Here is a 15,301-nt window from a genome sequence, read left to right on the forward strand (position 1 = left end):
TTGCAAATGCCAGAACAAACTAATTAAGAAGCCCTTCTAGCCTACATTATATGTATCTGTGCAAAAATCTCTTTAAATATGACTTGTGGTTGGGTGTGTGTTTTTCTCCAGCAGGCCGACAGTCATTATACAGGCCCACACTGTGTCGTCGTCCATTAAAGCTTAGCAAACAGAGATCTGCTGGGTCTGCGGTGGACATCTGCTGGTGTAAGAGCTCCATCCCACATACACAAGCATGTCAAATGTTTGCCCTTTTGAGAATGGCCTCACGATAAACTGCTCTAAGTGGTGTTGAGATTTGGCAGGTAAAGACATATGGATGCACCTGTCAGCATCGCTGAAACCCATCTGCAGGTGTCAGGAAGCTTCCAGAGCTTTTACAGTGAGTGGGGAAAATGAGAAAACCTTTGAAAGGCTGCTACATATGTCCACCATGTGACCTTTTTCCCATGGGTCTCTTCCCAACTGCAACGCTGCCTGACCTGCCTGACATTGCAGATCTGGGGAAGTAAGAGTTTTGCACACTCTGAAAATCATGGAAGAGTGAGAACTCCCCACGTGGGAACTCCTGCAGGTCATAACAAATGTTAACGAGAGATGAATTGGCTCGTTAGAAAGTGCTGATTATCAGCACGCACACAGCGTGTGAGCAGCTGTTCGCCCACATATAACACACACACACCGAGATTCGCATATATAAATGCATGCAAAATATGATATATAAATGAATTAAGTTGACCAATAAACAAGCACTGTATTACTGTATTAATGCCTGTATTATACTGCTGTTATTACCAAAAGTTGATATTAAAAAATATTTAAAAGAAATCAAAGAAATCAATTTACAAAAAATATATGCTTAAGGTAAATAAATAAATTATTATTTAAAACTCAAATATTTAAAATAAACAATGATTAATGATTAATGTTTTATTTTAAATTATTTATTTTAAATGACTTTTGTATTCATTATAAATTTTATTTTCATTTATTTGAAATTATTCATTTATTTTAAATAATTTCAATTATTATTTTAAATGATTTATTCATTATTAATTTTGAAGCAAATTATTATTTATGTATTTCAATTTACATTAAAAATTTATTTTCATTTATTTAAAATTATTTTAAATAAATCATAAATAAACTTTTTTTAAATGACTAATTATACATTTTTAAAACAGTATTTATTTTAAATGTATTTTTAAGTATTTTATTTATTAATTTAATTATATAATTATTTATTTTAAATATGAATGCAAGCATGAAAGCATGAAAGCATGAAAGCATGAATGAATGAATGAATGAATGAATGAGAAAAAAATAATGAGTATTAAAATTCCTCTTTCCACTGATATGGCCCCTTTAATTTGTCCATATTCGCTGAAACAGCATCAGGCTGAGACAAAGTCCTGATAAAGATGTTAAAGAGTGTTTAATGCCTCATTACGTGCGTAATGGAGGAGGAGATATCTCTCTCCCTACAATAGCCATCCATTTAGGAGACAGGATAAAGCGCTCTCCTCCTGCTGTTCCGCTGGAAGACACACAACTCCAGACACCTGCACAGCTTCTGAGATCCGTCCATGCTGAGAGCCAGAGGATATCTGCCCTTTGGCTCTTCTGAAAACACAGCTTACCCTATGAGATATACTTCATTCCACATAAAACCACAAAACAACCACAATGCTGAACAATTACCACCCAAGAGCTCAGCTTCCAGTCAATATAGTACAAATATGCACATCCATAAACAGCAGACTCAAAAAAGTGAAGAAACTTAGAAATGTCCAAATGTCAATGCGTTGGATTAGAAATATTTGCTTATAAAACAGTAGACTTAGTGCTGAAAATGAAAACACTGACTTCATCAACAAAAAAATCAAAACTGAAGCAAAAATGAAGTGAAGTTAGTGAAGATCTAGAATTTCATTTGGGGATGCCATTTGGATGTTATATCAAATGAAATGACATTCAGATACCATGTACTTTTTCGGTTTACTGCATCTATTTTCAGAAAGTTACACCAGGCAAAAGCAGCACGGCTGGTTGAATTCATGAACCGATAGTGCCGACAGCAGCCACGGTGGATCAACATGGGCTAGCTAATAAAAATCATCTCACTTGAAGGAAGCATGCATGAAATGCTAGACTAAACAGCAACATTCTAAGAATCTTTAACAGCTTTTGCATCAACACCCAATCCAGTTACATATGCAAAATACCATGCTCGAAGAGAAAGAGTCGTAAACTTTCCCTCTGAAGGTTTAAGTCAGCATTGGCTCACTGAGCCCTGGAGGTGTGACCTCCATAGAAGTTAAAAGGCCTCACATCCGTGAACCACTGCTCTTCTCTTTCTTCTGCTAGGCATTGGGTTCGTAACATGCTGCACTGAATGCTATTACTCCCAGCAGGACTCCAAAGTTGCAACCAGCCATGCTGCAACTTTCCAGCTGGGGGAAAACTAAGATCAAAATAAGATCTTTGGAGTCCATCACTCTTCAAACCCGGAATAACATGATCTCAATTCCAACACCACAGAACCTTCAAACCATCAAGACTTTAACACATTAATGAACACTAAACTGACTGCTTATATTGTCGCAAAATGTAAACAATAATCTGCTAAATGCAACTGTAAGGCATGAAAATAGTTAAAAGCGTCTGGATGAATTTGTTTTTACAAACACACTGCTTTTTGCTTCACAAAACATTAACCGATTGACTGGAGTCGTGTGTATTACTTGTGGATTATTGTAATGTTTTATCAACTGTTAATAGCATATATATGTTCTTGATTATGCTAATACCGTATGTTCTTTACAGAGTGATCTCAGACAGTGATCTTACATTGCAGAAATAATGGCATGATTGTCATATACACAACCCTTTTGTACATTCTTAGACTCATTCTATTCTTTTATCTTAGTTCCCGTCAAGCTCACAGATCCGGGTGTCAGATTAAAGCTTTGCCACAGGAACAGTTAAGATCAGATCGTACAGAATAACGCGCAAGAGAACAAAAGGTCACTAGATGTCACAGAGATAATTACGCAGGCCTGTTGTACTTTAAAACTTTGTTTTTGCTGCCACTACATTTTAATATTGCTGAGTGTTTATTTCTTAAACACTTTCTTCAATCTAGTTTAATGTGTAACCATTCGTTCATAGCAACAAAAGTATAAAAACCGTCCCCACATCCAAATATGCATGCATCGCTAAAATATAGTATGCAAAAATCAGTATGATAAATAAGTAGAATGTCCAAATATACAGGCTTCAAGAAAAAGTAGATGAACAAAACCCAGATGATGTGATGGAACTTGCATACAAGAAAACAACTGTTTAAATGAATTATTATATCATTGCATAAATATCTTATTCCATTCTGCACTTCATATTATGGGCTTTGTGGTTAGAAGTGGAAATACAGATGCAGAAAAATCTTTTCAAAGCAAATACTAATTAAGGAAAATACACAGTTACAATTTTTTTTTTTTTAATGGTGAGGCCCTTAGATGAAGAAACTTTGTTTTTATGGCATCAGGGAATCTTTAAATGCAGCTTGCTTGTTTTCATCTCTGAATGTGCCATTTAAAATTGCGTCTGGGTGTTTTGTTAATAGCAGACTTGAGATGAGGGAAGAATCGTTTGGCTCATAACCAGCAGTTTTACAGCCTTTGCATACAAAGAAGCACCTTTTGGACCGAATATCAAATAATCAGATGCGCTGGCTTGCATCACAGCAGAGATCTCTGTAGTATAATCAGAGACTCCATAAAAAATCACTCCAATTATGTTACTGACAGATAGAATGGGTCATGTGTGTGTGTATGTGTGTGTGTGTGTGTGTGTGTGTGTGTGTGAGAGAGAGAGAGAGAGAGAGAGAGAGTGTGCATATCACAATAAATTAGTAAATTATCATATATACATTTTAGGACCAATTAATTGATCTGTAAGATTTGAAGGGGGGGGCTTTTATGTTTTTCCAGGCTGCATTGATTTGATCAAAAGTACAATAAAATGGTAAAAACGTCAAATATTATTGCAAATTAAAATAACCTTTTCTATTTGAATATATTTTAAAATGTAATTTATTTCTGTGATGACAAAGCTGATTTCCAGCATCATTACTCCAGTCTTCAGTATCACATGATCCTTCAGAAATCATTATTTGATTAAATTGATCAAAAAGTGCAAATAGTTTTGAAACTCTCTAACAGAGTGAACGTGGACGAGAGTTTCAATACTGAATCCCAACAGGTTAATGAAGTCAAAATCTTGATCAAAGCTGAGAGTTTCATATTTGCTATAAGTGAATATTCTCTGCATCTGGGAGAAGAAGTCAATCCAATCGTAAATATCCAGCACAAGCGAAAATAGCTACAGACTTCCCTTCGGCTCATCTATCTCACACACACCTGAAGGATGCTGGTCTCTTCTCTGGGTACAAGAGTAAATATATTCACAGTATGAGAGGCAGCTTGAAGGCAGATGGTTCCTCTACGCGCACAGGGACAACAACAAGTCATACATTTAGAAAATGAGTTTTGGCTCTATGGATCGGGCTGAGATTGAACAGTGTTTGGGGTTTTCCATCGTGCTGCTGGAGAGTTTGCACTGATATGGCTGAAGTCTGATTTTCTGCTCTGAAGGGAGTCGACCGCATCCATTTCTGATAAAATAATGAATATTTCATCTATATCAAAACAGCCAACAACCATGTGTGTTTTCATCTAATGAGCCCCAAACAGACGTCAATAACAAGTTGTTAAGCAAGAGCCTTTAACACTACCCATATATATATATATATATATATATTTATTTATTTATTTATTAATTATACACACATATCCAGGACAACTGTTTTCAACACTGATATTCATAAAATAATAATAATTGATAATAATAAGACAAAATCTTTCACCAAATCAACACAGAATGATTTCTGAAGGATCATGTGACACTGAAGACTGGAGTAATGATGCTGAAAATTCAGCTTTGCATCACAGGAATAAATTACATTTTAAAATATATTCAAATAGAAAACAGCTATTTTAAATTAGAATATTATTTCACAATATTACTGTTTTTACTGTATTTTTGATCAAATAAATGCACCCTTAGTGAGCATGGTGCTTGTTGCTATGAATTCTGCTTTAGTTACAGGTAAACAAAAGTCTCAATAAGTCTCAAAACATCTTTGAATACATAAATTGTATTTGTTTTATTATAAATGAAAGAAGTCTGCTTATGTTTAGTGGTTTTATCGAGCACTATAGTCTGCAGAAATAATGATCTCTCGATTTAAAATCGATGGCATTTCGAGAAGACAATTTACTCTGCGACTTTGATCACTAACCTCACAAAACTCCATACACTCCATAAGATAAAGAAATTGACTTTACGTCAAGAGAGACCTAATCTCCCCTCCCTCTGTTGGTAAGACTTTCCTATGTAGCCAAGAAAGGCATCGCTCTCATTTTATGATTCAAGACGCAAACAGAATAAGGCAGAACTTGGCGGCCTCGAAACCTATTCTCCGCCTGTGCAATTATAGGAAAACCCATCTCCAGTTATATAAGCCCCTTTATTTTACAGCAAACATCAATCTCGGTTATAGAATCTGACGTGGAAGGTAAAGCACTACACAGAGCATTAAATATTCTGTTAGTCTGCAGCCGCAGCGCTGGACAGATGAGCAGAGATGGCTGTTTATCTGATCAGAGGAAGAAATGAGAGAGGTAGAGGAGACGAATGCGCCGAAATGCTAAATGCCCCTCAGTGCTGACAATTCACTCTCCGTTCTGTCCAGAGAACCAAGATGCCCGAAAATTTACAGAAGCTATCCCAAGGCCAGCTTTTGTGAGGGTGGCTGTCAAACTTTCTAAAAAAGCAACGCACTAGAGAGACAAAGCTTGAGAAGATTCTAGTGGAACTTCCTGAAATTGTATTCGGATAAAGGTGCAAGATTCGTGTTGGGCCGAACTGTTGGTTTCACTCCAGAAAGCTGCGGGTTGTCTGAAAGACTGAATCACAGGTGTGTAAACAAGGGTTTAGAGTTTAAACGCTGAAAGAAAATAATGTACTGTAGAACACGCAGGACCACTGGAATATGTGAGTAAGATTTCTTTTTTGCACAGCCAGGAGTGTAAAACACACTAAATAATCAACAGCATTATATAAACAGTAACCAGTATCTTCCACCCCCTATTTAAGTGGATAAAAACATTCCTGAAGAAGAGACTTTTATGAGCCAGTTAATTTGACCAATTTAAAAACATTTCAGAATTACTGAATCTCATGAGCTGGTTCTTTTTTTGTAAATCAATAACATTCCAGATTCCTGAACAAATGATTCTTATGAATGGGTTCTTTTTTGGGATTAGAAAACCTTTTAGATTGACTGATTCTTTAGTGAATCAAAGATATTTCTGATTCTCAAACAAAAGATTGGTATGATTCTTATGAGTCAGTATTTTTAGCAAATAAAAAACATTCATGCTGGTTGTTATAGAATCAATATTTCAAAATAAATTGTTTTGATGAGCCGGGTTTTATTGAATCAAAAACTGCCCAAAATGACATTACATCACTTTGACTTTCATTAAATGGAAAAATAGTTTCAAAAATATCTTATTTTGTGTTCCACAGAAGGCCAATTATTGGATTACACTTACACCTTCCCAAAAAAAGACAATGCAAAGTCATTAAAAAGTTTCTGCACTTTCTGCAAGAACTGCTTGAACGAAATTCTCTCATAATTTGGCAAAGGAATCGCATGTGTTCCCAATATTTCTTCCCGATTCATTAATGGAACTAGAATTGATTGTTTATTTGCGATTTCCCTCATCCTTATTCAATTTGCACACAAGAAATAACTTCTCAAAATAATTAGGCAAATGCTTCAAAAACATTTCCTACTTCAGTCTCATCAGTCAAATACAATTATGCACGTATACCTTGTTGAATTAGTTAATGCACGACTAAATGTACCTCACGCAACCCCTGCCTCTGTGTGTGTGTGTTTTTTGGAGGCTGTTAGCTTTGATAAAGGTCTTCTCTCCAGAGACATCTGGTGTGTGTGAGTCAGACTGCTTTCTGGCAAGAGAGAGCAACAGAACAGCAAAGAAAACACCATCCATTGTTGATTCGGCACAAACACACACTAACTACATTACATATCAACACTACAGAGTTAGAAACAGACACACAATCCAAGATCAATGCAAACATGTTCTTTTCGGTTCTCAAATTAAACTGAGGAGTGTTACCCTGGGTGATCATTACATGCAGCCTGGCCAAATTTAGAGCTGTGTGGGGCACAGGGACGTCATCACCACATCAAATATTCAAACCAATGGAGCCTTAATGGCAAAACAACAAACAAGTGACATTTTTTATTGCCCCAAAGATTTTTCTGTTAGGGAAAGTGTGTGACTCAGTGCCGTTAGCCTTGGGTGCTCGGCTTACCCCTAGACAGGCGTGACACATCCCCTCCTGCCTGTGGCATTCTGAGAAGTTATTAAGCGGGCTCGTAACCATCAAACAAGAAGGAGGATCATATAATGCAGCTCGTTTACAAGTCCTGTTTCACACAGCAAAGTGCGTGGGAGCCGTTAAGCAAGAAACAAATTACTTTGAGGAAAATGGAACTTCGAGGATTTGAGACACGACCCCGTGTTGGAGGAATACAAGAGTGGTGACGTCCTGACTGTGAAGTGAAGAACTACTTTCTGTAGAGTCTGTCGCATTTATTACAAAGAGAAACATTCAAATGCATATCTTTAACACATTTTCACATGCACAACATCCAGCAATAACACTAATTTAGATTTCAAGAACCTAAATGGGATCGTTCAGCCAAAAATAAATATTCTGTCATCATTTACTCACCCTCATGTTGATGCAAACCTGTATGACTTTCACAAAAGAATAGATTTTGAAAAACGCTAAATGTCCTTTTATTATATGGACAAAAAAAAATAATTATGACAATTTTTATTTTTGGGTGAATTACTCCATTTAAGTACACAAACGCACTTCGTTTCGATATATTCACTAAACACAATGAAAACTTACAGTGAGTGAGTCACTGAGATTCAGTGAGTTCATTCTGTAAAGCATTCATCAGGCTGATTCAAACTTGTATCTTGTGAATCATTTTGAATGATTCATTAGAGAAACGGCTCATAAGAGTCAGTAAGTTCATTAGGTAAATGATTCAAGAATCTGCTCATAAGAGTCACTCACATTTGCAGAGCATCACCATTGAAACACAGTTTTGTCCCCTGCCAGTCAAAAATTCTATGTTAAAATTACACTGAAAAAAAAAATGCTATAGAAACAATTTTCACTCAGAAATTGCTGGTAAAATGTACAAACAATTACAAAGAAATGGCAAGCAACACATTGAATTAGACATTACATTTTGTTGAAAAACTGAAATACTATTTTCTTGTACTCTAATAATCTGTTTTATTTACAATTTTGAAAAATAATCATTTACAGTGTACTAATAATAAGCATAAACAATAAAAAAAAAACAGTGCCGCTTGACTTGCAAAAGCCACTTAAAAGACAAAAAGATTGTCTTTTTTTTAAATAAAATGAAGCAGGATCTGACTGGTTTCACTGAAGCCAAGTGGCATTTCAGTGAAGCCGCACTCAAAAGCGCAAGTGTGTGGCACTAATTTAACCCTGATTGGAAGTGATTCAATTATGTAAAGGACCAGAATGATTCTGTTTTGAATGTGACTTTTCTCATCCTTTCATTCTCTTGGTCCCTCCATCCCTCTTGGGAAAATTATCTCTTGACGTCTAGGTGCTTGTGTAATCAACCGGAAATTGAGGCAACTCTAAACCTCGCTTCAACAGCAGAAAGACGAAGTCTTCAGGAAAGTGCCCACCTATGTTGATTCACCCCGCCCACCTGTGACTAACCACGACCTGTGACGGAAGCAGTTGACTAACCGCTCCAACGTAATTGAGAGTAAAATCGGGAACATTGGGAGTATCCAAGTGGTCATGGGATAGCACATGAAAAAAAAAATGGAAAAAAAACAGGCACTCGCAGCAGACGTTGGTGGGTTCTGGCAGAATGAAATAAGACAGGCTGGAAACAGCCATCTGACTCTTATACAACATGATTTGTTTGAAAAGTCGGGGCAACCTCACACTGAACAGCCATCTGTCTTCATAAGACTCCTGCCAGTGCCTCAGGGCCCCTACGATCCAAAAATACACCCAAAAAATCCACAACAAAACAATAGAACTCAAGAAAGTTATGCCCAGAGTGATAGATTAGATACAGTCTATGAATTTAATATGAATCTGGAGGAGCTTGAACTATAAATAGACATTTTACCGACATGAAGACTGAGTGAACGATTATTAGAGATTATTATATATCTTTGACATGAAAGCTGACAGGAAATAATTTTCAAAAAAGTATCAAAAGTAAAAAACATGTTTTCTGGATATGCAGCATATATTATATTATATTATATTATATTATATTATATTATATTATATTATATTATATTATATTATATTACATTACATTACATTACATTACATTATATTAACCAGTACTAACAGGTGTAAGGTTTATAAAGCAGTTGGTAATCAAAAATAAAAAAATACCATGACAAATATCAGTGTACCATGGCAATACCATCACTAACAGTACTAAACAGTATTAAGTGTTTTTTGTTTTTTTCAAAGTACCACAGTCTTACCATCTGATAAACTTGCAGTACCACGATATTTTCATATATACAGTATATACATCATATTCAAATACCATGGTATCATCATTGTATTTGTTGAAGTACCTTGGAGTAACTACAAACTAGCAGCAAAAAGTACCATGAGATTCCTGGAGTAAATGCAAATATCATTTAAATACTACAATGTCGATCAAATTATCACAATACCATGATACTGCATAAAAATCCCATGGTACAGGAATATAATAAAATCTAAATATAATTATCAAAAGTACTTTAGTAATTGCAGCACTGTACCGAGACACATACAGTGGTACTGTATGATTATTATAGTAAAATACTATAGTATCTCATGGCATTCCATGAAATACCTTAAAGTACCACACTTGCAAAGAAATAACAAAAACTACTATGAAATTACTAGAAGTTGCTTGGAGTACGATGTAAATATGATATGAAACTGTGACACATATATCAAAGAATCATGGTATCACCATGAAGTAATGGTACTGCATATAAATCCAATGGTATATGAATATAATCAAATTAAAATACCACATGGTATATAAATATGATAACTATGGTGTGTACTGTATCAAAGCATATAGTTTAGCATGCAATACCATCACTTTACCAGCTAATCACCATGGTTTGAGTTTTTAAACAGTAATTGAACGACACTGCCATAGTATTTTAATGTGGCAAAGTATTCTGCTATTTGCCTTAATAAGTCTATAAATAATAGAGTCTGTGCTGTGTGATGCTGCTTAAGAGATCCAGAAAACACTTCAACTTCTTCCAGCCGCCTCCGACTGCCAACAGGGATAGAGACAACTTAATGACAGCGCCTGTCATAAACATGAATCAAACAGACCACGTGGAAACACAATGGTGTGTGTTTAGTTTAGAATCTTTTAAACAGTAATTAAGATCGCTCTGAAAGCCTATCAGAGCAATACCGCCCCGCATAAACAGTGCACGAGGTTAAAACTCAAAGATCATGCTAATATACCGTAATTAAAGTTTCAGAGAAAACAATAACTCACACAGAGAAAGTGTAAGAGAGAAGTTTCTGAGTAGAAAAACTACTCACCAATCTTCTTGGAGCGCTCGTCTCCTCTGCTGTGCATCGTGATTGGAGAGTAGATGAATGGGCTGGCGCTGGACATGCCCTGTCCCAGAAGGCCTTTCACCTTATGAGGACGCAGACTCGCTGGCAGGTTCAGCAGAGAAACAGATCTAAAAAATCAACCAAAAAAACAGAGAGTTAGGCCTGTTTCACATATTGAATAAGCAGAAAGGACCTGGAAGAAGTCTCTTCTGCTCACCAAGCCTGAATTTATTTGATCATAAGTACAGTAAAAACTGTAATATTGTGAAATATTGCTACAATTTAAAATATTGGTTTTCTTTTTGAATATATTTAAAAATGTAATTTATTCCAGTGAATTTTCAGCATCATTACACCAGTGTTCAGTGTCACATGATCCTTCAGAAATCATTCTAATATGCTGCTTTGCTGAGTTGCAATGCTTCATATTTTTGTGAAAACCATGATACACTCCTTTCAGGATATTTTGACAAATATAGTCCAAAAAACAGCATTTATTTGAAACAAAAATGTCACTTTTTACCAATGTAATGCATCCTTGCTGAATAAAAGTATTATCTTACTGACCACAAACTTTTTAACGGTAGTGTAAAACTTATGAAGCAACATGATGAATTGATGAATTACTCAACTGCTGTTTGAAAAAATAAGTTCATGCAAGTTGCACATGCAGCATTTACAATGATTCCAGAATTTATTTTACAGCTACAGTTTATAGCTAGTGTCCATTCAGTGTAGTTTAACAACCATTTGGATGTATAATTAGACTTCACAATAATTGCAATAATTCTCAATGGTACATTTTTAATAAGCATTTTACAATATATGATAATAAAAAAGAATCACATTTTGTTTGAGAGCACAACTTGAGCCTTAAGCTGCTCCTAAACAACAGCTCAAAACACCCTAGCAACCACATCCCACATCTGAAAAACTAACAATGGGGACGTTATCTTCTAAAGTTATCACAGGCTTTCTTCTGCAGAACTAAAAAGAAAAAGAAGAGGATAGTATTTTTTAGTGTTCATTTATGTTTTATGGTTTACCTAGTGTGCAAACCCCAAATATTAATCTTCGGCACATAACTCTTTTCACAGTGCTTGTGCTATTGGACATGAATGATTCCTAAAATCAAGTGAGAGGTGTGCTGGTACTCCACTATGTGATCAGACTTACAGCTTTCACCTGGCGGATCATAAAATAGGCTAAAAAGAAATTCCACAGACTTATGCTTAAGACATATCTACAGATCAGAATAGAAAAAAAAAATGTGTCTATTCTGATTAAAACCAGTAAGCTGGTTACCGAAAAACCATCCACAAAACCCTAGCAACCACCCCAAACCCTAAAAAATAGCACAAAAACACTAGCAACCACCCCAAATGCTAACAACCCCCCACAACATCCTAAACACCTAATCAACCACCCCAATCCCTCAAAAAACAAAAACACCCAAGCAACCACCCAAAACATTCCAACCCAAAGCCAAAACACCATAAACCACCCCAAACTCCAGCAACCACCTTAACAACTACCCCAAACACACCCTAGCAACCACCCCAAATTCTAGCAACTACCCCAAACCCTAGTTAACACCCTAAAGGCCAGTTCACACCAAGGACGATAACTATAAAGATAACGATAAAGATATAGTTCTAAAAATCATTTTCAGTATTAAAGAACAGCAGCGTCCACACCACAACTATAACGATAAAGACAAAGAAAAACGATATCGTTGGAATCACTTTCAAAACGATTTTTTCCAGCTGATGAACGATAAAAAATTGACTGTCAATCAGAATCCATCCTGCTGTAACAAGCTCGAGAACTTAAAGCGGCAGACGAGCGTGCGCTTAGAATAAAAAGAAGATATTGTTCGCTGGTGTGGACGCTAATATCGTTATCTTTATAGTTATCTTTATAGTTATCGTTCTTGGTGTGAACAGGCCTTAACAACTACCCAAACACCCTATAGTAAACACCCAAAATGCTAGCAACTACCCCAAACCGTATTAATTACCCAAAACACACTAACAACCAACCTAAAAACCTTAGCAACCACCCCAAACACCCCATCAACCATCCATAAAACCCCACCAAAAACCCTAGCAAATACCCCAAACGCTAACAACCACACACAACATCCTAGACACCTAAGCAACCACACCAAACTCCCTAACAAAACCATCCACAACACCCTAGCAACCACTCAATGCAGCCACTCTAACAATAAAAACCACCCCAAATGCTAGCAACTACCCAAAGCCCTAGCAGCCACCCTAACAACTACCACAAACATCCTAGCAACCCACCAACGAACTGACTTTTAACTGAAAAATTGACTGTTTACTATTGTCCTCCTGCATTATGGACACACACTAGCCTATTTTCTTGTTTGTAGAAGAAAGAGAGAATATTAAACACCAAGACTTTCTAAAATATATATATACTGGCAAGTCTGTTTCTAAGTTTTTAAATCAAGCTCTCAAGCGTTGACCAGCTTTCAACACTCTTCAGTTGTGTTTTCACCCTTCCTGTTCCCAGATATTCACAGAAAAGGACACGAGGAGTAAAAAAAAAAAAAAAACTCTGAATTTTCACTTGATTCCGAACAATGAACAACTTCAGAACTTTAGAACTTAAATGTCTCATAACACTGTTGCCAGAGCAACAATATCTCTGACCAGCAATCAGAGCAGTTTAATACTGACATTTACTCTTTCCTATAAGACAACAATCTCTACCGTGAGACGGCAAGATTTCATTACGGAACTTTTTAAAGATATGTCTAAAATTCGCCCTCCGTGTAAATTCCGGCAGCAGGCAGCGAGCAAGATATTGCATGTTAACGACATGTGAAGAGGGAGATAAATATCAGGAGGAAATCTGCTTGTCTGAAGTTTTATAATTAAATATCCCTTCAAGAATAAATTAAGGAATTTTAACAACTCAAAAAATAAAAAAACAGTTCTTCAGAGAGAAGCGCTTAGAGGAATGGACACTTCAATCAAGTGAACATGTTGAGCTTTAGCCGCTGGTGGGATTATGAAATACATCTGTTAAACACATTTATAGGCCTTTCTTTCCTACACACAAAGAACATCAGCAGCTTCCTTGGGACAGATGAAAGGATATGTGAAGTTATGTGCTTCCCATTAAAATGCTTCATTTGGGGAGAATAAAACAAATGAAATCTGCATTTTTAATTTTCATACAGCTTTCTTGTGGCTCTCAGGCCAACAAACTTCAAAATGTTTTAAACCACAGTTAGAGTTCAGGTGAGTCATTTTTAACACACTGAGCTGTGGAAATACACCGCCAAAACCCTGTGAGTGGCCACTGAGATAAACATGTTCAAATAAAAAAATACAACATTTTGTTTTCATGGAAAACGGACATATTAGACTATTTCTAAATTAAATGACAAGTACAAGCTCATTATCATTTGACATCCCACATATGCAAATCATCTACTTCATATATGGAATCTTTAAAGGGACATTATGACTGTTTTGGTACAGGGTTGTCAGGGGAAAACAACAAAAGGCCCTCTCACCTGACAATGGGCAGTTTGGTGAAAGGAACAGGAGGAAGTTTGAGTCCATCAGGGAGGCTGATCACCTCCATTCCACCTGGACACTTTGACGTATAGTTCTCCAAACTCTGGGTCACTTCTTTCTTCTCTGTGGAGAGAGAAGAGAACATGCATTTTTAGGTTGTGTTGCAATAAAATTTAGTAAAAAAAAAAAAAAAAAGTAAAAATGTAAAAATAAATAATAAATAAATACAAATAATAATATACAAATAAATAATATTATATATAAATAATATATTATTTTTATTTTTCTATTTAAAAATAAAATGGTAACACTTAAAATGGTGCATTATAAACTGTATTTCTAACATATACACAACATTAACATTTCATTTTATACATAAAATGTATCATAACAACAACAATAAAAAACTATAAATTAAATAAAAACATTGTTATTAGTATTTAGTAATGTTGTTGTTACTACTACTAATACTGTTAGCAGCAGTAAAAAAATGTATATGTAACTTTTTTATATATATTAAATAATAATAATAATAATATAAATATTTTATACATAAAATAAAGCCTTATAAATAATAATTATTATTATTGTTCTTGTTATTCTTTTAAACATTTTATTTTTAAAATAAAGCTTTATAAATAAAATGTCTTATAAAACAACTTACAATCAGTAAAATATTCTTGTAAACAATTGTACACAGTCAAATGGATATGGTACTAAAATCTGATTGGTTGAGCTATAAAAACTAGCATTCTTCCTGAAACATCACAAGAGCCAACACCACACTTCATATATCAGCAGATCATCAATGCATCTAAAGTGCATCGAGAGCCCCAAGGGTGAAATTACCCACAATCCTCACTCACAGGTCTCTAGCCCAGAGCCAGATATAAATTTAA

The 15,301-nt window shown here is 35.4% G+C and overlaps 1 protein-coding gene across 5 annotated transcripts in view; it reads right to left on the reverse strand.

Annotated features, from left to right (window-relative positions):
* The window catches only part of LOC109085850 (trafficking protein particle complex subunit 9-like), a 201,821-nt gene that overhangs the window by 153,571 nt on the left and 32,949 nt on the right, over positions 1 to 15,301 (reverse strand). For all 5 annotated transcript variants that reach the window (XR_006162617.1, XM_042776264.1, XM_042776263.1 and 2 more), the window contains 2 exons: positions 14,399 to 14,525; positions 10,825 to 10,970 (listed from right to left, as the gene is read on the reverse strand). Coding sequence is in view for 4 of the 5 variants with exons in the window: in XM_042776264.1 (XP_042632198.1) it covers positions 10,825 to 10,970; positions 14,399 to 14,525 (273 nt within the window). In the remaining variant the exon portion in view is untranslated. The remainder of the gene's footprint in view (positions 1 to 10,824; positions 10,971 to 14,398; positions 14,526 to 15,301) is intronic.

Source organism: Cyprinus carpio, chromosome A19 (assembly GCF_018340385.1).
Source record: "Cyprinus carpio isolate SPL01 chromosome A19, ASM1834038v1, whole genome shotgun sequence".
Lineage (NCBI taxonomy): Eukaryota > Metazoa > Chordata > Actinopteri > Cypriniformes > Cyprinidae > Cyprinus > Cyprinus carpio.